The 21,400-nt window shown below is 46.0% G+C and overlaps 1 protein-coding gene across 3 annotated transcripts in view; it reads left to right on the top strand.

Moving 5' to 3' along the window:
- The window catches only part of PHACTR3 (phosphatase and actin regulator 3), a 100,134-nt gene that overhangs the window by 63,689 nt on the left and 15,045 nt on the right, over positions 1–21,400 (top strand). For 2 of the 3 annotated variants that reach the window (XM_071572663.1, XM_071572665.1), the window contains exons 6-8: positions 553–817; positions 1,725–1,972; positions 6,802–6,955. In XM_071572663.1, coding sequence (XP_071428764.1) covers positions 553–817; positions 1,725–1,972; positions 6,802–6,955 — 667 coding nt within the window. The remainder of the gene's footprint in view (positions 1–552; positions 818–1,724; positions 1,973–6,801; positions 6,956–21,400) is intronic. The other variant, XM_071572664.1, reaches the window with a different exon arrangement.

Here is a 21,400-nt window from a genome sequence, read left to right as displayed (position 1 = left end):
TTTCACTTGGATGTCATTTGGCAAATGCAAACATTATCCTCACATTAGAATGATTTTGGCATTTTCTCAATGGGCATATGAAAGGCAGAGGTCTGAGCTTTGCAGCATCACAGAGGAGCAGATAATAGACATTGGTACATTCTGTCCAGACTGAGAACCACAGTGCATAAATTTTAATATGGTCTGCCAGAGTCCAGCAGGCAAAGTGCTGGGTTGGAAAGCCACCACAGTCCAAGCCACTGGTGGTTAGGAACAGTGATGTGGGGAATCAAGAAAGCATTGGTGGGCTGGAAAAAAGGAGAGTCTGATACTGTGAGAAAGAGGGGAAATGGGGGAGGCATCTGTTTTCCTAGAGCAAAGATCTGGATTTGTGTAGGAAGAGCCTTTTGAATTTAAATAATTACTCAGCCTCACTGGTTACCTCATGGCAAGAGCAAAACATCCTGATTTCCCTCTGTTCAACACAACAAACTCATTTCAGTGCATACTCTGTGTGAAGAGAAAAAAATAGAAGCACTACACACAGCTCTGTACCCTCTGGTGTTTTGACAGCAGGAAGTGAAACAGATGACCCAGCCATGAAATCTCCTCCTTCCACCATCCTGAAGAATTATGTCATTGTTGGTCCCTCCCAAATCTCAGGACAAGCTGCCCTCTTCCATCCCTCTGGCCAGAAAAGCTCAGAGCCCCATGGCAGGGCCCAGGTAACGACACCCACCGGGTCCCCTCACCTGGCTGCCGTCCACCTGCCTTTGCCTCCCAGCAGAGTCATCGAGGAGCTCCACAGGGCTCTGGCCACCAAGCACCGGCAGGACAGGTACCTACAGCCTCGTGGCTCCAGGGGTCATGGGGACACTCATTGCACTCCATCATCCATGATCTATTCTGTTAGTGGTGTTTTAATTACTCCTACAGCGTGGGTTTGCCCTCCCCATGATGTCACTGCTTGGGACATCCATCCCTGGTTTAAGTGCTTAATTTGCCAGCGTAACTTCAAAGGGTGTTGTTCCTTTATTAGGATTGCAAACAGGTAGAATCATGTGATAATCCTTGACCTACTGCAAAGGCAAATCTTCCCCACAGGATACCAAGTCAGAGTAGTGAAGGCATATCCTTCAAGTACCAGCACTCCACACAGGAGAAATGCTGCTGATTCAGGCAGTGTCTCTGGGCTTACACAAGATCCACATGTAACACAAATGCTTTTGTGTTTCACTGGCTTTCATTGTAAGCTCTCCTGTATATTAGAGGAGGGCAGAGATAACCTTTTCCTCCCAGAGCTTCAGAGTTGAGTTGGTATCATTTCTCAGTTCCATAACATCTACTGTCATGGAGAACAGATTCATACAGTGTTATTTCCAGGTCCTGCTAAACCTTTGTTGTGATCATAAAATACCAGAGTGGGAATATTTCATGCCATGTATGCTTTACGTTAGAAGGATGTGCTGTTGAGGTTTTTTTAATCAGTACAGTATATCTTGTGACATATTAAAAAAAAAAATCAGTCACTGCCCTTTCATGCCTTATTTTAATGACAGAGACAGGAAAATAGATCTACATTGGCCATTCTTAGTACATTGTGAATACCATCCTGTGTTGGCCCGTGTTGAACCCTCTGCCCTGGCCTTTATGACCTACCAGCTCATCCTCATATAGCAATACATTTCTACTGTGGCAATAAAACAGTCTTTGTAAAACCTGGGCTGTGCATCTTCCACCCACAGCTTCCATGGAAGGGAAAGCAAAGGCTCTCCAAAGAAGAGAGTGGATGTCCGTCCATCCAGGACATCGAGCATGGAGCGCAACAAGGAGAAGGAGAACTCCCTGAGTTACGGCAGCGACTCGGAAAACAAGAGGAACTCAGTTAAAGAGTCAGATGAGAACAAAGAAAACATGATCATGAACTCAGAGCTCAAGGAAGACTCTGTTTTTTATCAGGACGAGGAAGTTTTGAATGACTCCATTATTTCTGGTAAGAAAAGTCACTTGTTATATTCCAGGGATACACTGTGGTAGCTCAAGGGAGTGTTCTAAACAAGGCAGCAGGCAACAACAAAGTATTGAGGAGTACAAATCCCTCTGTTGTCACATCAGCTTTCTCAAGGAATCTTGGTGAAAAGCTCAAGTTAAAATTGAGTTATAATGATTGTGATCATGTTTATCTTGTCAGGTACTGCACTCAGCTGACGTTTAGAGTTGTGCTGATCAGTCAATATATCAGTGTGCTTTACTCTCAGTTACTGAGTGCACATTGGGCCATTCCCAGGCATTCCTGGTGTGCACATTGGGCCATTCCCAGGCATTCCTGGTGTGCACATTGGGCCATTCCCAGGCATTCCTGGTGTGCACATTGGGCCATTCCCAGGCATTCCTGGGGCGGACACTGGGCCATTCCCAGGCATTCCTGGTGCAGGCACTGGGCCATTCCCAGGCATCCCTGGGGCAGGCACTGGGCCATTCCCAGGCATCCCTGATGCGGGCACTGGGCCATTCCCAGGCATCCCTGATGCGGGCACTGGGCCATTCCCAGGCATCCCTGGGGCGGGCACTGGGCCATTCCCAGGCATTCCTGGTGTGCACACTGGGCCATTCCCAGGCATTCCTGGGGCGGACACTGGGCCATTCCCAGGCATCCCTGATGCGGGCACTGGGCCATTCCCAGGCATTCCTGGGGCGGGCACTGGGCCATTCCCAGGCATCCCTGATGCGGGCACTGGGCCATTCCCAGGCATTCCTGGGGCGGGCACTGGGCCATTCCCAGGCATTCCTGGGGCGGGCACTGGGCCATTCCCAGGCATTCCTGGGGTGGGCACTGGGCCATTCCCAGGCATCCTTGGGGCGGGCACTGGGCCATTCCCAGGCATTCCTGGGGCGGGCACTGGGCCATTCCCAGGCATTCCTGGGGCGGACACTGGGCCATTCCCAGGCATTCCTGGGGCGGACACTGGGCCATTCCCAGACATCCCTGGGGCGGACACTGGGCCATTCCCAGGCATCCCTGGGGCGGACACTGGGCCATTCCCAGGCATCCCTGGGGCGGACACTGGGCCATTCCCAGGCATCCCTGGGGCAGGCACTGGGCCATTCCCAGGCATTCCTGGGGCGGACACTGGGCCATTCCCAGGCATTCCTGGGGCGGACACTGGGCAGCCCTGGTGGTGCCACATTCACTGGAATTCACCCTGTGTGTTTCTGAGAGCAACGAGAGCTGCAGTAGCGACGGGGACAGCACCAGAACAATTCCAAAATGATCTCCAGATTCTTTCTAGTTTGAAAAAAAAATCTGGGCTGATTTCCAAGCCAGGGAGTAAAACCATTCCTGAATGCAGAGCTGCTCTGCAGTCAGGGCCCTGCCTTAGCATGTCACCCACTTTGCCACTGCCACCACGATGCAGAGCAGCCCTGCCACAGCCCTGTGGCTACAGGAGATGGTACAGACAGGTGGAAACTTTTACCTTGGCTTTCCATCACCACCCTACCCAATAAATCATTATTTGAAATAGCTGAAAACACAGGGCAAGACAGTCTAGTGCATGAGCTTAGAAATCAATGTAAGTAGAATTTAGCCCACAGCTGATAACTGGTGTAATCAAAGTCTTGCCAGCATCATGCAGTGTTAGGATTTGCTTTTTGCTTGATATAAAAAACAGTAAGTATGATAGAAAGGACAGTAAAGATGCAGGAAATTAAATGTCATAAAACAGAAGCTTTTTTCAAGAAATTGCAGCCCAAACATGAAACAGTGTGAATTTTCCAAGCTTTCCTTGTTGACCTGAGCTGCCGTAAATCAGAGAAGAAGCCACAGCCAAGATCCTGCCTGAGATAGCTTGGACACGGGGCAGACTGGCACTGAACCTGCCTGAGGGCTCAGGAAAAATAACTCTTAGGAAAAAAATACTCAGATAGGGGTATTTGCAGGTTCACTTTCTACTGAGATAGAGATCAGGAAGGAATTTGCCTTAGGGTGCTGAAAATGGATGTGGGGAAAACTAGTTTAGGGCTTTATTTTCTTTGTTTTCTTATTTAGTTTTATTTATTTGTTTATTCTGAAACATCAGCTGTGGGTTTCTGCAGTGGGTAAAAAAACAGACCTGGCCATTAGTGGGATAGTCAGGATGAAAACACATGAATGGCACAGTGTTCTGAAGGGGGGACCTTCCTCTCTCTCTTTCCCCTTTGCTGGGCAAGCATTATTTTTCAGGAGTTAACCCCATGGATCAGGCAATGGGAATGGCTCCTTAGGTAGATCAGCCTGATCCAGAACTCTTGCATTTTGATTTGGTGAAACCCCTCCAGACTAATCAGTGTCCAATGCACATGGACCATGGGAGTGAATGCAGCACAAGCCTTTTGGAACTGCAGATCTTTGGGTGGAGTGAGCACAGCTCATCCTCAGTGGGTTATATGCATTTGGGTTAAAGTGGAGATGCTTCAGCTATGATTTGTGGTTTTAATTTCATAAAGTAGTAGACTCAGTGTGCAGCAGAGCAGCCTGGGAACAGCCAAACCTGAGAACATGTTCAGGGACACCCAGGAGTTTTCTAGCCCCAAATGTCCTTCAGGTTGTTTCAGAGGGAATTCTGGTGGTTCCTGTGCACTGCAGACACTCGCTCTGCACCCACTCCCAGTGTGGGTGAGGCTTGGAAAACCTTGGCAGAGTCCCAGGTGTGTGGCTTTGTGAGCCAAATGTTCCTGATGGAGTCATATATTCAGTCAGCAGAAGGCTCTGCTTGGCATCAGCCAAATCATTTCATTCTTTACCCATCTGTTAAATGTGTATCTACTACTTCAGAGAGGGCTGGGGGGGGTTTAACTGAATTAACGTTTCCAACAGACTTTGAAAGCATTTGAAGGAAGGTGCTAAAAAAGGGCACAGCTTTTACACTCTAAAAGGGGTTTGAACTGGTTATGGCTTCTGAAAAGTTTAATTTTAGACCAGTGCAACTATCAAGAGACTTGTTGCTGCTCACAGAGGGAGATCAGAGCTACTCTGCCCCATCTTTCCCACAGCTGTGTGGGAAGAAGGTTGTGTAGACTCCTCCCCTCTGCATAAAGAAATTAGAGACATGGGATGATAGTAATAATATAGGTCCACATATTCCTACCAAATAAATCCCAGTATTTGGGAATGAGGATCTGTTTAGGATTTAGAATCTTTCCAACCTCCAGAGCATCCTTTAAAAATAGACTTTAATCCTATCTCAAATGCCAAACAAAAATACCAATTAAATGTCATTTTCTTTAAAAATGAGGTGACCTTTTGTAGAAAAGGTGAAGCATTAAATTAAAGAAGAAAAAACCCCACCTTTAAAGGTAGAAGGAACCAAAACAAATTAACCTCCTGTTACACACCATGCTCCCAAGATGAAGCAAAGACAAAGATTTCACTGTAGCTCCTGACAGTGCACAAACCCTGTGACTGGTGCTGGCTCTGCAGGGATGGTTTTCAGACTCTGCTGAAGCCCTGGACAGGACAGCAGTGAAGGTGTGCAGGTGGCTGGTGTAAATTTATTTGCCTACAACCACTACAACCCAGCAGCTCACTGGTTTAAAAGCACTTCCCTCTTCTCCCCATCATAAACAAGATCCCCCTCATAAATATGGGCATCACCCCAGACTTACAACTACCTTTGAAAATAAAACTGGCTTTCTACTTTCCAGCCACTTGTCTGCACACCCTTCCCAACACATGGCAAAATGGTTTTATAAGCTCAGGAGTCCAGTTCTCATTTCTTAAACCTTCTGAAAAGAAAGAGCTACAGCAGAGAGACAAACACCTACGCTCAGTGAGCATGAAAGGAGGTTTGAAATGTCATCAGAGGGGCAGCATCAAGGACTCCACATGCAGCACACTCTGCTCAAAACAGCTGCTGTATGTTATGCTGTGAACCAATCCTTTGTAATGGCAATGTTTGAGCTTATCTGGTTTGATGGAAATAATGTCTTATGTTCTGACAATAAGCACATCAGATCATGCAATCACAGTAAGCATTTATGTCTCTTACTGCCCAAATGTCTAGTTAAGTTGCCAGCATTCTGCAAATCATCATAAAACCTGGTCTTCTCTTTCGTTCCTTGGAATATTTGCCCCTGCTGTCTTCAGAGGGAAAGGCCTAATGTCAACAGTGTAGTATTGACTGCTAAATGAATTTCTGTTAGGACACACTGGCACACTGGACAGGATGTGGATGTACACAGTGGCTGACTTTTAGTGCTAGGATTGCACACAGTGTCTGACCAAAATTCAGGTTTTCTACTCTCCAATGTCAGAAAACAAGAATGACATTCCGTATATATATGTATATACACACACAAGCAACAACTCTGATTGTTTCAGTTACCATTCTCTGTTCAAGGCCACACTGGTGACTCAAGAGGGAGGTGTACATGTCTCAGCCACTCCTTCCATGGAGCAATCCAGTCCTTCTGCAAAGGAACAACTCAATGGTTCAGAGAATTGGGATTGCTCTGGGTTGCAGAGATGCTCAGAGGACTGTGGCAATGCACAGTCTGACTTCTAAACATGAATCATGTCTCAGCTGGAATGATTTTCACTGGAGAGCACTGCTTGCTTACCATGGATAAGAGAGAAAACAGAGGAATGGGATCCTTCTGCATTTGCAGGGCTTTGTGTCTGAGCCCTGCCCAACTGTGGTGCTCCTCACCTGCAATAATGTGAACAACTGCTGCCTGCACACTGACATACAGGTCGCTGTCACTCTGTGATGTTCCTGCATTTCATTCCTCTTTCATTCCCAGGACCTGTCTTTCTAATAGTTTTCTTTTCAATGCATGTTCCAGGTACTTTGCCAAGAAAGTGCAAGAAAGAACTGCTGGCAGTAAAACTACGGAACAGACCAAGTAAGCAGGAGCTGGAAGACAGGAATATTTTCCCAAGGAGGACAGATGAGGAAAGACAGGAAATCCGGCAGCAAATTGAAATGAAACTCTCCAAGTAAGTGCTGTGAATGGGGACAGGGAGGAACCACCCTTTGCAGTGGAGTATCCTCTGAGTCCTGTTGAATGAGACACTGTCACCCACCTCCAAGCCCATACACAAACTAATACAGCACATTTTCAGCAGTCAGTCAACTGGAGATATAAAAAAAACCCAACCAAAAAGCCCCCAAACCTCCCTTTTCAGTCAGGATTGCCTTGATTCCAATAGGAAAGGAGTCAATGTGGGAGACAAAATTCTGCCAAATCTACCTGAAGCTCCACTGATGTAACCAAGACTTTGAGGTCCTGGTTTAACAAAAACAGTGATACAATTACTTATTAACCTGATTTGGTTTTGTCAGCCCTAGCTGAATTTGAAGGTGAAGGCAATCACGAGCTGCATATTTACTTGCACAAGGGAAAGCTGCTGTATTGGTGGCTGCACTGGTGCTTTAAGGAAGGGGCAGCATTACCCTCACCTGGGGAAGGTGCCTGTGTCAGTCCAGCTGCAGGCACAGCAGGGATGGTGAGGTTTGATCAGTAACCAGGGCAACAGGGTAGTGCTGTGAGAGAAAAAGCATCACTGTGGCTTGTAGCCTAAAGCAAAGATTTAAGGTGTCTGGGAGGCTCAGACTGCACCATTTGGTTTTTGTGTGTGTGCTTTTTTTAAGAGCTACATTTGGATATCTGCAAACATGAATATTTTAGATGAGACAAAGTGGATTGTTAAATAATCTGTGCTGTGCCTCCCCACTCTGGGACAGTCAGCGCTGCTCGCCGCCAAAATGCTTGGAATCAAACTGAGAAACACGAATACAAGTTCATTTTCAAGGCTTGTTAAATATTAAAGATCTCAAGCCTCTCTTGAAAGAAACATTTATTGATATTTAGACTAGCTCGTTCATGTGTGTGCTTTTGATGAAACTTCACCTCAGGGGACAGGGAATGAGAAGCACACACATGGATCAGAGACGAGTCCTGAGGGACCGGAGTTTATGGGGGAGAACGTCACTGCCATTGCCCTGCTTGCCCTCAGCTACAGAACGTGATGCTCAGTGGACACAGCTGGGATTTTGGGTGCCCTTCATGGTGCCCCTGCTCCTGCCTGGAGCCATTTTCTTCCTCCAATCTCAGTGATTGCATGGCAACACTTTACTTGACTCCCAAAGGAAAACAGAGCATCGTGCCAGTGACTGCACAAGACAGGGCAGATGACAGACCCTGTCACAAAAAAACATCCCATACCAGTAGAGAGGATCCTCTTGCAGTTTACATTCAGTTCCAAGAGAACAAATCACAGGTGTGTCACATTAATACCCACAGCAAGGAAAGCAGCATGGACCTGGACCATCTGGACCTTGCAAGCCTTGTGTATTCATTTCAGGGAAATATTTCAAGCTGCACCCCAGTAATGCTAATTCCAGTATTATGGCCACTCAATTGCTCATGAGATCTTTTCACAGGTCAGGAGCTTAGTTTCATTTCTCTAAAATACACAAAAATGGTTTCCACCCCACTGCATCCCTAAAACCAAGTTCAACCATCATCAAGTAGTCACTGAATGAGAAGATTGTGTCATATCCAGCAGCACCTCATATTTCTGAAATGCCTGGAAGGTCACATCTTTCAGTCCAGCCTGACTTCCATTGTGTGAAAGGTCTAATGGAGTTGCAGCTTCAGGTGAAATCACTACAGGCTTTATCCCTTTCTTTCCATTTGCCATTTAGCTTGCTTAGTAGTGTGCCTAAAGAGTGACTTTAAAGGATGCCTGCCTCAAGTAAGGTGTCAGCACAAGGACTTCCAAAGGAAGTTGCTGTACAGGTGAAGGCAAGAGCTGGTCATGACCAGGAAGTGTCTATAGATGAACGCAGTGAAGGGACTCTCCACACTGTCTGCTCTGGTCTTATGGACCAATCCGTGGTGCAGCCCATTGATCTCACTGGTGATGTCTAGAGGTTGGCTAAAAGTTATCTTTGTTCCAAGTGCTGGAAAACACTTTCATTTAGCTCCTTCTTCCGGGAACGTGGAAGATTGAGCGCATTTCGGGGAACAGACGGTACAGAGATTGCTGGAATAGCCAGGAATGGCAAAGCAGATTGGAAGCCATCTCCCACACAACTTGCAGCACATATGTGAGCTGGCAGAGCTCAGCTCAGCTCTTAACTCATCCACCAGAATAGAACATGACCGTGCAGACAAACTCAGGTGGTGGATGCAGCCAGGAAAATATTTACACCAGGGAGAGCAAGTAGTTGTTCAAAGAAACCCAACAACAAACCAACCAACCAAGTAAAAATGGGTACTGGTAAAGGCCAAAGAGTCTCAGCCCAGAGATACCCCTCTGGAGTTTCTGACTAGAACTCACCCACAAACCCCAGACCAGTCCAGAGCCCCCACTCAGAGCACAGTCTGGCAGTAGCGGGGAGATGAAACCAGACTGGGAAGAGTGAAATTCTTGGATGAGATTTCAAGGTCTTTACATTCATTCATTTCACTGGTACTTGTGCAGCAGAGTGTCTTTGTGACAACCTGAAAGTTGAAAGCTAAGGAAAGTCCTGCTGAGTGCTGAGGTGGAAAGTACTGACCAGGAAATGGGATCCAATGGAAATGTCTGTTCTCTGTAGGGTTTTGTGCAGATAAGAACACCTTGTTGCTGCTGCTGCTGCACTAGTAACACTTCCATAGCAGCAAATCATGAATCCACGTGTCCCATCAGGATATAGACCTGTACTAGCACAAAAAAATAGTGTATGGGCAAATTAGAAAGTAGTTATTCAATGGCTGTTGGCATACAAATGGCAAGAAAACAGGCAGTTGTTTACAAAATGGATATTTTTCAGCACTGTTGTAGGGATTTAATGGTCTATATCTGTCTAGCAAATGGCCTCAGTCCCACAGCTAACACAGCCGAGCTCTGTGCTCTGGAGGAAAAGCTGTGCTGACATACCTAATGTGCAGAAAATACCAAATAATAGTGTTTATGTAACTTCAAAAACAGGGAGACAAAAGAATAACATCTTCTCAAAACCACTGTATTTTCAAATGGTTCTGGTTGTAACACATTCCAGCAACAGCTGCGAACCTGCTGAGAAAACCAACTCTCTGCTCTCACTCTGGTGAATGTATATGAAGGCAAAGCTAAAATCCCTATTTTTGTTCACTTTCCCACTTATTTCATCTCAAAAGAGAGATTGAGGAGTTCTATCTTTGCACCAGATTCCACTTTTACAGCAGTGCAAATCCAGACTTCACATTTATTATTGACTGACAGCAGCACGAGGAGAGATTCCAGGAGTCATTTTATGTGCATTGCTGCTTTGGAATAGTGTATTCCCTGCTCCCAGCCAATTTAATCTACCACTTGTTGCCATGGAAACATGCACTTCTCCCTGCTCCTCCATCCAAGGTGGCAGGATTCCATTTTTCCCAGATTTCCCTCTGCTGTAGTACTTCTCTTACTAATTCATGCATCCCCAGTGCCCCAGGCCATGGTGTGCACTTGCAATATTCGACTGTGCATTAGGCAGCAGGGCTCCCAACAGGTCTTGGTTCCCATTACTGTGTGTTTGGAGCACAGATAATAAGCCCTCGATGGAATTCAGTGAATTTGGAGCTCTCTGTGTCACAAGGCAGAAAAGACATTAGCAAGCACAATTGTTTGCAGTATCTGCTTTCTGTCTTACAGACTCACTTTGTTCTAGAGGGGGTTTGAACTGAAACTTGGGGGAGTGAAATAGTTGCTAGACTGAAGAGTGATGTAGGAAAAGGTTGCTTAATTAAATTTGATATCTGATTGTTTAGAAGGTTTATGTTTGAACTGCCTGGGTGGTTGGTGCATCTCAAGAATGCCTTATACAGCCACAGTTAAAAACTCTGATATTATTTAAAGTTTCAGTGAATACATGAGTTCCTGGAAAGGATTATACTCAATTTTCACTTCATGTTCTGTTTCTCCTCCTTGGCTATTTGCATAAGTAGACATGATGAGTTAAGTGGCACTTAAGAGATTATGGAGACAGGAATTCAGATTCACAAACGTGGGCATCAAAGGAATCAGGCAGGAAGAGCAACAAGTCTGAGGACCCAAACTTGAGCACCTAAAACTGATCTTTACCACACTGAAAATCTTGGCCTGGATAAGTGGATCATGCTGGGGCAAGATCACTGGAAAGTGAAAAGGAGGTATCTTTATTCAGTACTTTATCACATCTGGAATCTGTAGTTCTAGTGCTGCCCTGAGGTTCTTGCAGAGGCATTTTCGAGTTGACTTGCCCAGAAACTGCAGATGTTGCTAAATGCAGACTCAAATTAGACCCTGGTTTGTACCTCAGCCTCAGGTAACAGAGCGTGAAGTTCGTAGTGTTGCTTTAGGCAGAACAAAACCAAGCAAAGAGCACTTCAGATTTGCAGCCTAAAATACAGGCTGACAGTTCAACACAGAGCCATCACAAAGGGAACGTTACCTACTGATGACACAAAAGCTGTCCCCTGTTTCCCAAGGACGGCACATCCAGTGCCACTTCCTCACAGAAATATCTCAGTGCAACTTTGCTCACTGAAAAGGCGTCAGCCCTCCAGACTGAGAGATCCAGCAGGAAACTGGGCTGAATCCACAGAACTTTGGGGAATGTTTTTTCTAGTTTGACCAAAAAGGCTGTGTGTGTGTGTGTAAATTACTAGTAGCCCTAATGCAGAAGTAGGTACTGAACTGAGCCCAGTTCTGAGACTGGGCTAAACTCACCTGGAGCTCAGCAATGTTTTTCAATGAAGCTCCAACTCTCAGTGACTGCTCTAAAAACCAGGGAACTGCCCTGATTTCAGAGGCTGGCAAGACTTGACACAGATTTACTGCAGAGACAGAAAGGCAGGGGCAGGCACAAAGAACAGCTCAGCCGTCAGCACTAATTAGCTGTGTACAGTTTAATGCCTTTCCTTCTCATTTGGCAGCAATCAGCCAGGTAGCATCTCCCTGCTGCTAAAAATAACTCCGGAGTGCAGCGTGGGCGGCTCTGCAGCCTCACTGCTCACCCGAGACACAGCTATAAATAGAGCCAGTTTGATTTAATTCTGGGGGCGTGTGTGGAAGCCCAGGGAGTCTCCCGTCTCCTCTGCACCAGACAAAGACGTGCTGGTGGCAGGGAGAGCAGGCAGGGGTTGCTGTGTTTTACTGAGAGCTTGCACGATGCCTGAGTGCTCTCTGAGAATTTGGGGCTTTTTAAAAAAAAATGTTCTCTGCCTTTTCAGTTATGGCCTCTGCTTTTCAGGTTATGGAAGAGAAAAATGTTGTTGGGGATGGAGGAGGCACAAGTGATGCTGAGGTTTTTTTGGTGCTGCCTCCAGGGTTTAGATGTCTGGATCCCACAGGCATTATATTCCCTGTGCCCTTCCCTGGGGTCAGGCAGTGGCACACAGCTGAAATCCCTGCTGTGGGCACAGTATGGGCAGCACCAGCCTGGCCAAGGGGGTTTAATGTCTGCTGCCAGAGATACTGAGACAGCCTTGAGTGATAAAATCTTGAGGAAAGAGAGAAGGCTCAAGTGTTTTTATGGTCTCCAAGCATTGAGTGAGTTCAGCCTCCTGTTTACAGGGCCTTTCAGGTCCAAGGTTGCTGCAGAGCAGTTCAAACATGAGCATCAGAGGAAGTTCAAGTGCATCTGTACAGGCTGTACCTTGCCTACGCTGTCCCCTTGTCTCAAGGGCTGAAGAGCTCTTTGAAAGGGTTTGTTCCCTCTCAGGTATTACAGTCACAAAAATAGAATGATCCTCACTAACACAAACCACTGACTGGCAAATAGACCTCCCCACCCCAAGTGTGTGAGCACACCAGGCCTTCTGGACAGAGGCTCTTTAACCAGAGGCACTTGCAAGCCTCAGCAATGAAGCAGTGCTTGCACAATTAATTATGGAGCACCCAGGCAGCTCTGGGCAAGAGCCATGATCTGCAGCTGAACCACAAAGAGCAATTTGCTGTCTCAGACCAGCCCACAGCTTGTCTGGCAAGAATTTTTGAACACACTAATTCATTTATAAAGGGTGGAAACAGGGAGGGCTTAGTCCTGTGTTGTTTTTTGATTTGAATGCTTGCACAGGAGCCAGGGCTGCTCTCAGGGCAGGTGTGTGTTGCTAAGGATTCAGCACACACCTCCTGCTGAAAATGATGGGTATTTGTGCCACATGGGGCAGTGCCCCTGCAAAGGCAGGAACTTCTGCCAGGGGACAAAATAAAACTCTAAATTCCCAGGGCACAGCTGATGAAAGATAGTGTCTTCCCAGAAGACAATCTCCTCACACTGCTCTGTTCTACTTCTCTGGCAGTGCCAGGAATTCATAATCAAACATGTTTTCCACAGCACAGCAAAGGCAAGGGCAGCAGGTCAGAGCACAGCAGGCAAGGGAGGGGCAGAGCAGCAGGTGCAAACACGGACAGGAATATACAGGGCCTTTTCTGGGACACACAGTCAATTCCTCAAATAGATCTTCTGGCATAAGTGGCACAAGTGAAACTAGAAATCAAAAAATCAGAGCTCTGAAAGCTGTAAAGTATCAGAGGGGAGCACAGTTATGTAAATAAACTTACAGGAAAACTGCTAAAGCAAGTGTAAGCAAATAAGGAAAAAACATTTTCAGGAAGAAAATAGTGCACTTGCTTTGCCAAACCGCCCACAAACAGCAGCATGTGCTGAGGCTCAGCTCCTCCCCCAGAAACTGGACACCCACACAGTTCTGGAGAGCAGGGCTCCAACCCTGGGAACAGGCAGGAACCAAAATGGAAATGCTCAGAAAGCCAATAATGCTCTGTAATGCTTCACCTTATACTGGATTATGATTCAGGTCCTTAAGCTAGTTGGAGTTTGCAGCACAAGTAATTACAGAAAGAAATTACTTTAATTTAATTTGCAGAGCTTAATCGATAGTGACCAAGGGGAGCTGCTCTGGTTGTCACAGTGGTTTGTGCTGTTTTATGATGAAAACCTGACCAGAGCAAGGTGCTGTAACACTTCTGAGCTCCTGATAACCCAAGGGTTGAGCAGGAAGGGACACAGGCATTCATTCATTCATTTATCCCTGTGTGTGGATGGTCACTGTGTTACTGAGATTATGTAGGATTAGGTTTTTTTTTTCCTAGACCTGTTAATGGCATTCAGGAAAAATGTTTTATGCACTTAAAGCCAAGTGCTTACTTCACTTAGTTGGAACAGAAGCCAGATAGAAAGGACAGTGTGTACCTGAAAGTCTATGAACTGGCATGAGCAAAATCTCAACCAGAAAGGGGTTTGGCTGCTTATTTTTTCAGTTTTAACATATCCATTTCAGATGTGCCACTTGAAAACAAGTAAGACCAAAAAAGAGAGAAAGTTTTGGTGTTGAGCTGGTTCTCCCCCCACTTGCCCTTTAAACCCAAGCAAATTTAAATGCAGACTGGATATAAATGAATGTCCCCATCACTGCTGCTGGGAATTGCCTGCAGAATACCTAAGTGGGCAGAAACTTCTCCCACTAAGTTTGAAGTGTGGCCTTTAGTTTGGAGGAGGGAAAAGACAAAACTGCCTTGCTGTGGAGTGTCACATCTGCACACCCCATACCTGGGAGGCACAAGGCTTGTCCCACATAGAGTTATCACAGATTTACAGGCAATGCTGGCAGATGAATCATCTGCACCTTTTTGTGAGGAACTCTGGCGTGTTTTTAGATCCTCTTCCAAGAACTGTCTCAGCACATGTGATCCAAGGGGACTAATTCATACAGAGCAGTTGCTGCCTCCCCAAATTCTGTGAGAGTTACTACAGTTTCCTCCTCCTGCAGCTCTGTAACCTGGTTCATTCAGGAACTCAGTTCCTCCAGGAATCAGAGGCTTGGGCTTGCTGCTTTCATACAGAAAAACTGGGTCAGTCTGGCAGAGTTTCCACCTTTCTGAGAGAACTTCAGAGAAGGACAGAGGGGTAAAAAATGAAAGAAATAAATAATTAGAAAATAGGAAGGCGGGGAAATAGAGAAAACAGGTTAGAACAGAAGGTCACGGATTTCAATCAACCACTGCTCAATAGATACTGCAGAGTGGTATCAATTATTAACACACAGCTCTAGCTAAATCTTTTTGATTCCTTTGCCTGTGCCCACCTGACAAGCTGCAGCTCTGTAATCAGGTCTTGTGGGGCTTTTCCCATTATTTGGGAGCTACTTGTGTCAAACAGAGCACTGCAAGTTTCCTTCAGTATCTGTTTTTCAGGATAATTAACTCATCCAAATGGCCAGCACATTTTCTTGACCTTTCTGGACTCTGTAGAGTGTTTTTCTTCCCAGAAAAGCACTCGTTTTCTGTTTTTCTTTAGCTGTCACATGTAACACACTAAAAGACAAAAAAACGACTCTCAGATTTATCACTCCATGCTCAAGTATTTATTCAGAGCAATTAATAAGAAACAGGTGACACCTCTGAAGGTTGAGGACCTGTTTCTGTTGAAAATCCACTGATGCAGAGGACTGTATAAGGCCAACTAGGAAACAAGAACCAGCAAAATGGCAAAGTCCGAGTCTTAATTACATTAGAAACAGGTACTTGTATGTCGTTAGTCCATTGCTGTGCAAAGATGTGCCACTTTTTTTTTTTTTGTTAACACTACACAAAATATTTCTGGGCCAAGAGACAAACAGCAGAACAAACCAGTGTTGGAAAATAGCTCTCAAAATCAAGGCTGGATGGCACACAGATGAACCACCAGTGTCATTGGCTTGAGATGATCCTGTTCATGAAGCAAATTAAATTTTGAATGAATTAAGAATTCAGTAGTTTCTCAGAAATCATGTTTAAAACAATAATACTAAAACACCCAAACAGAACCCAGAGCAGGCTCTCCCAGCAGTGCCTGCTGCAAAGGGATCAGGCTAATTGAGGGTGTCTGCAAAAGCCACACTCTGGCCAGGCCACACTGCACCCTGTTGTTAGAACTGTCACTGGAATAGCACCCAAGTGGGGGAAAACCCTCCTTCTCAAAAAAAGGCTCAACAAAGCAGGACAAATGTGATAAGGACAGTTATATTTATAGGCATCATGCAATTAAGGTTAAAGAAATCCCTTTAGCAGCCTGTATACAACATAATAAAGGTAACAGAGAGTGATGGGCAGATGGCAATGGCAAGCTTGGATGTGCAGGGACCATGGGCAGGGAGCTCAGGGTTAGCAGGGACTTTGGGTGGACCAGAGGGCACAGCACTCAAGTGCTGTGACTTGCTGTGCATCAGCTGCAGTGACAAAAACATGCTCCAAAAGCCTGGAAAAGGAGGGTGTGATGGAGGGTGTTTGCAGAGTCAAGGCCTGTTCCAGCTCTGAAGAGGCACTGCCAGCTCAGTCCATCCCAGCAGTCACTCCACAGGCAGGGAACAACTCAAAGGAGACACGGAGGTGGGAAAACAGAATCAGAACACGGAGAGCTCACAAATGTTTTCCTCACAGTCTTGTGCTTTGACAGAAAGAGACAGTGCATGTTGTACCACAACAAATCATGACTGGCACATCAAAACTAAATGCTCAGGTCAATAGGGAATGTTACATAATTAAATTCTTTCATTCATTCAATTCAGAACTCAGGTTTCAAAAGCTCAGAATATTCTGTTCTGCCTGAAATTTGCCAGCAAATTCTGTTTGGATTTACATGGCCATGAATAAACACAGAACCATAAACAAGACTAAGGAGGGTCCAAAAAGCTTTGGGGAAGAGCAGACAGAAAATGAGGATAACATTTTAAAATTCAAATCCTCTCTGCATTTCCCTGTAAGTTAGCCTGTCTGCAATGCTCAGTGTCACACTCTGTGGCATCGAGTGACAAGGCACACTACTCACCCAGCCCAACTGAAAAACAAAGAAAAACAGAATTACTGAAAACCCATTTGCAGAGGGAAGTGAATAAATCCCTGATGGGTCTGCAGATCTGGTTTTCCAGGCAAGACTCTGTTGCCACACTTTCCTGTTCTGTACAGCAGAGATAACCATATAGACCAGCCTTGCAGACCACCAGGAGAGCTGCTGGGGAAAGAACTACAAACTAGATGGTTATTGAGACCAGGGGACTTGCACTACTCGGTTATTGAGACCAGGGGACTTGCACTACTCGGTTATTGAGACCAGGGGACTTGCACTACTCGGTTATTGAGACCAGGGGACTTGCACTACTCGGTTATTGAGACCAGGGGACTTGCACTACTCGGTTATTGAGACCAGGGGACTTGCACTTCTATGCAGTGTTTGGGCACCATGTTTTTGAGTTGTCAATGGAATTCCTCATAGTGGGAACACCCTGCATTAAAAATGAAGATAGTCTCCAGAGAAATTCTGAAAAAAACCCAAATACTGAAATCAAATGGGGCTACAGTGAAGAGGCAGGATTGCGAGCCTGCCGTGGGCACGGGCTGTGTGGCTCTGCCCAGCCAAGGCTCACGACAGGGTAAGGGCAAGCTGCTGGTCTGGCTCTGTCCTGACAAACACTGTGCCAATCACAGCATGCAGAGAGAGACAGCAAATAGTGCAACAGATGGTGAGAGGTTGTCTGAAGGCAGGGATATCCCATCCTTTTGGAGATGCTGAGTGGGTGAGTGACAGGTGAGAACTAGAAAGTCCTTGTCTTGCCAGTGGAGTGTTCCCAGCGAGATTCCCGCCATGGAGAGCAGGTGTGTGGCCACACACAGCCCCAGCAGGGACTGCCCAGTCCAGCAGCATTTGCAGCTTTAGGAATCCCTATAATTTAGGGGTTTTTTTTCTTTAGGGATTACATAAAGTACTTGGAAAGTACTGCATTTTCCTAATTTACTTGGAATCAAGAACACCGTCCCTTGGCATGAAGCCTGGCATTACAAGGGTTTGGAGGTGCCCAGCACATCCACCCTGCCAGGGCTCAGGGCCACTGGGTTAGTAGGTTCCCACAGCTTGAGCCCCCCCAGCTCTGGGCCAAACCTTTGCTGCTGTTTATGCAACCCCTCGCAATGGCAAATACACCTGCAGAGGTTTATGTGTCACTTCACAGACTTTGCAGGCTGCCAAGGGGGTCTTTATGTACAACCACAGCTTACAGGGAACAGGGAAGGACATTCTCCAGAGCTCCACTGCCTGGGGAATTCCAGCAGCTCGTCTCCATGGCGAGAGTGGCCATTCTGGAACCATTCTGCATTAAACGAGGGGGAGGAGAGGACTGATGTGCCCTCAGCACAGACAGGCTGTCAGGCCACACATGCCAGGATTTCTTTGTCTGCTCTCTGCAAATCCAGCTGTGGTTTCTTCCAGTGACCCAAATCCCACAGTTGCACATTGCAGTGGCATCTGTTGGTAGGGGCAACTGTTTATAGGTTAAATGGATGGTATTGCAGGATCTCACTGCTGGCTGAATGCAGGACATTTGGGGACACTTTCATCCATGCCCTGGATGTATTTGATACACTCTCAAACACAGCTAGTGCTACAGTTCAAACTGACATGTCTTTTTGTCATCCTGCCCCTGTTCCCTCCCACTGCAGCAGCTGAAACTGCATTCCTGGCTGCCCAGAAAGTTGAGTCATGAGCCCATAGACACTTCATGTCTTATGGGGCTCAAGAGTGGCTGGCAAAGCAGTCTCAGCCTCCCTGGAAACACATTATATCAAATAAATGATGCCTACTAAAAAGTTAAAACCCAAATTCCTTTTTTGTTTTTTTTTTCCCCCCTTTTTTTTTCTTGTTTGTTTTTGTACATACAATTGCCCAGTGAACTCTCAGGAGTATGGACCTATTTCAGGAGGAGATAGGAAAGTGTCAGAACAGTGGCAGTCCCCACCACTGGGCTGAGATTTGCTTCTGGTCTACTAATGATTGAGTTGCAGAGTCCCTGCTGCTGCTCAAGCAGTTGCTACCAGAGTTGATTTTGGTATCACTTCAGCAGTGGCAGATATGCCTTTATGTAAAATAATATAATGGTAATACATGCATAGTGGGATAGAACTAAACCCCCTGGGATTTTTATGATTCCTTTTGTTTGCCTGTCCTGAAGTATCAAGCCCACCATGTTCTCTCATTTGGCCAAATTTGGGATATGTAATGTGGCTTTTTTATTCTTTTTCATTCTGGGGGAACACAGGGCTCCAGTTTTACTCCTGTTTTAGCATGGGGAAAAAAGCCCAAAACAAGAAAACCTATTGGTTTTCAATGAAATATTATTAACCATTTTCAGTGACCTGCACAGTGTGACCCAGGTCATCCCCACCACGTGGTTCCCATTGGCAAACTCTTCAACATACATTTTAATACCCAGCCTTCAGCAGGGGGGTGCACTGGGAGGCTGCAGCGCTCTCACTGTTGTTTGAAGAGCATGTTCTTTCAGCACACTTTCTTGCTGAGCTATTTTTAGCCTGGATGTATTCCCCAAACCAGCCCTTTGCCCAGCTGCAAGGCAAAGCAGAAGTAAGAACAAGCAGTGGTGCTGCTCACGCTGACATTGCTACTGAACAAAGCACTCATCAAACTGCAGACTCGCAACATGCCTTTGGCTGTAATCAGTTGTACTTTTGTCACCCAAGTGACTGAATATTGTAATTCTATTACAAATGGGACAGATCCACTATGTAGCAGCTCTGTTAAACCACAGAGTGGGGAAGCAGGTGGAAGGGAGAGAAGAAATCTGTTCTATTACATTTACACCCCAGTGTCAGAGCATTAGTTCTTGTGTATTAAATTAAAACCATTATGTTATGCTGGTCCTGCAACAGGCCACAACATCCTCCAGGAGTCCATAGTGGTGTGTTGAGAGAGGCATGAAAGCAAAAGCTTCCTGAAGGTGATGGAAGGATGCTCAGCATCTGCACTGAGCTTTCCAGCAGGCCTTTGAACTAAGACAGGCTGTGCTCCCCAGCTGTGCCTGGCCTTTCTTCCTCACACTTTGGGAAAACCAGAGACCCAAAGGCAGCAGGGCTTTCACAGGTGGTGAAAACAGTGATTGCCATAAAGCCTTCTCCATCTGAAGCCTCTGCCATAATTAGATCTGGCTCTGTTGGGGTATCTCAGCCCACTCAGTGCTTATCACTAAGTAGCACTGAGCAAGAACAAACCTGTCACAGGACGTAGGTCGCTTGGGGACAGTGGGTTATGATACAAGGGTCATGCTGGGCAACTATGTGGTTTTTACTCCAAATGAAATCTGAACTCCTCATTGCAGGGCTCATATCACAGAAATTACAATGATGGACAACTGTAATTGCCTAGAAGATGAGTGACAACATAATTAAGTGAACTTGTGCTGATTCGCAGCCTTGAAAATCCAGACAGAACTAAAGGCCAAACAAAGAAGGAACATACTGTAATTAAGGCAACATATACAGTCTCTGTGTTTATGCACAGTTTTGTTATTTGGATACAAAAATAGTTCATGAGGGAACGGAGACACAAATATTAGGCAATTTTAAAGCATGAAACTCACAGTATCTACCACACCAACTCATCCTTTCGTGCTGCTCTGAGCTCTCTACTACCAGAGACAGCAGCAACTACTCTTAGGGTGATACTCTTGGATGTTCCAAGGGCTGGAGCACCTCTGCAATGGAGACAGGCTGAGAGAGCTGGGGTTGTTCAGCCTGGGGAAGGGAAGGCTCTGAGGAGACATTATTGTGACATTCCAGGACTTAGAAAAAATGAGGCAGAATGACCTTTTACATGGGCAGATAGCAATAGGTCAAGAGGAAACAATTTTAAACTGAAGGAAGTCAGGTTAGATTGGGTATAAGAAAGAAGATGTTTACAGTGAGGATGGTAAAACACTGCAACAAGTTACTCAGAGAGGTGGTGGATGTCCCATCCCTGGAAACATCCAGGATCAGGTTGGACAAGGCTCTGAACAACCTGATCTATTTGAAGGTGTCCCAGCTCATTGCAAGGGGGTTGGACCAGATGAACCTTTAAAGTTCCCTTCCAACTTAAACTGTTCTGTGATTCTCCTGTTATGGGAAATGCCGGCAGATCACTCAACTCATGCTTTTTATACACTCCAGAATTACCTTGGGATGAAAACAAGTTTGTGTCTCAGTGTCTGTCTTCTAATTTTGTACAGACAGTAACAGAGAAGTCCCTCCTACCACGGATTTACTACTCCCCATAATTGTACATTGCCAGCAGAACTGCAGTGCCACAGTGCCACAGCGCGTGGGTGACTCAAAGCCCTGGCACGCAGCCTCTTCACAGCTCCTTATAGGAAGGATGAAAATAAACTTCTTGATGAATTGAACATGATGTTCTGGTAACAGAGATGCCAGTTTAAGAGGCAGAGCCTTGACACAAGCAGCTTTAGGAGAAGCAAGCACAGGGCACTCCCATTTCTCCTCCCTTTGCCTGTGAGCGGGATCCTCCCCACCACCTCCCTTCCCAACTCATCTGCAAAACCACCTGACACAAAAGACAATCAATACAATTGCCTCTGGCTACAGTTCATTTACTGATGGCTGGATTGATTG

Source organism: Pithys albifrons, chromosome 18 (genome assembly GCF_047495875.1).
Source record: "Pithys albifrons albifrons isolate INPA30051 chromosome 18, PitAlb_v1, whole genome shotgun sequence".
Classification (NCBI taxonomy): Eukaryota; Metazoa; Chordata; class Aves; order Passeriformes; family Thamnophilidae; genus Pithys; species Pithys albifrons.
The sequence above is the reverse complement of the archived record's forward strand: the minus strand, read 5'-3'. Positions and strand labels throughout refer to the sequence as shown.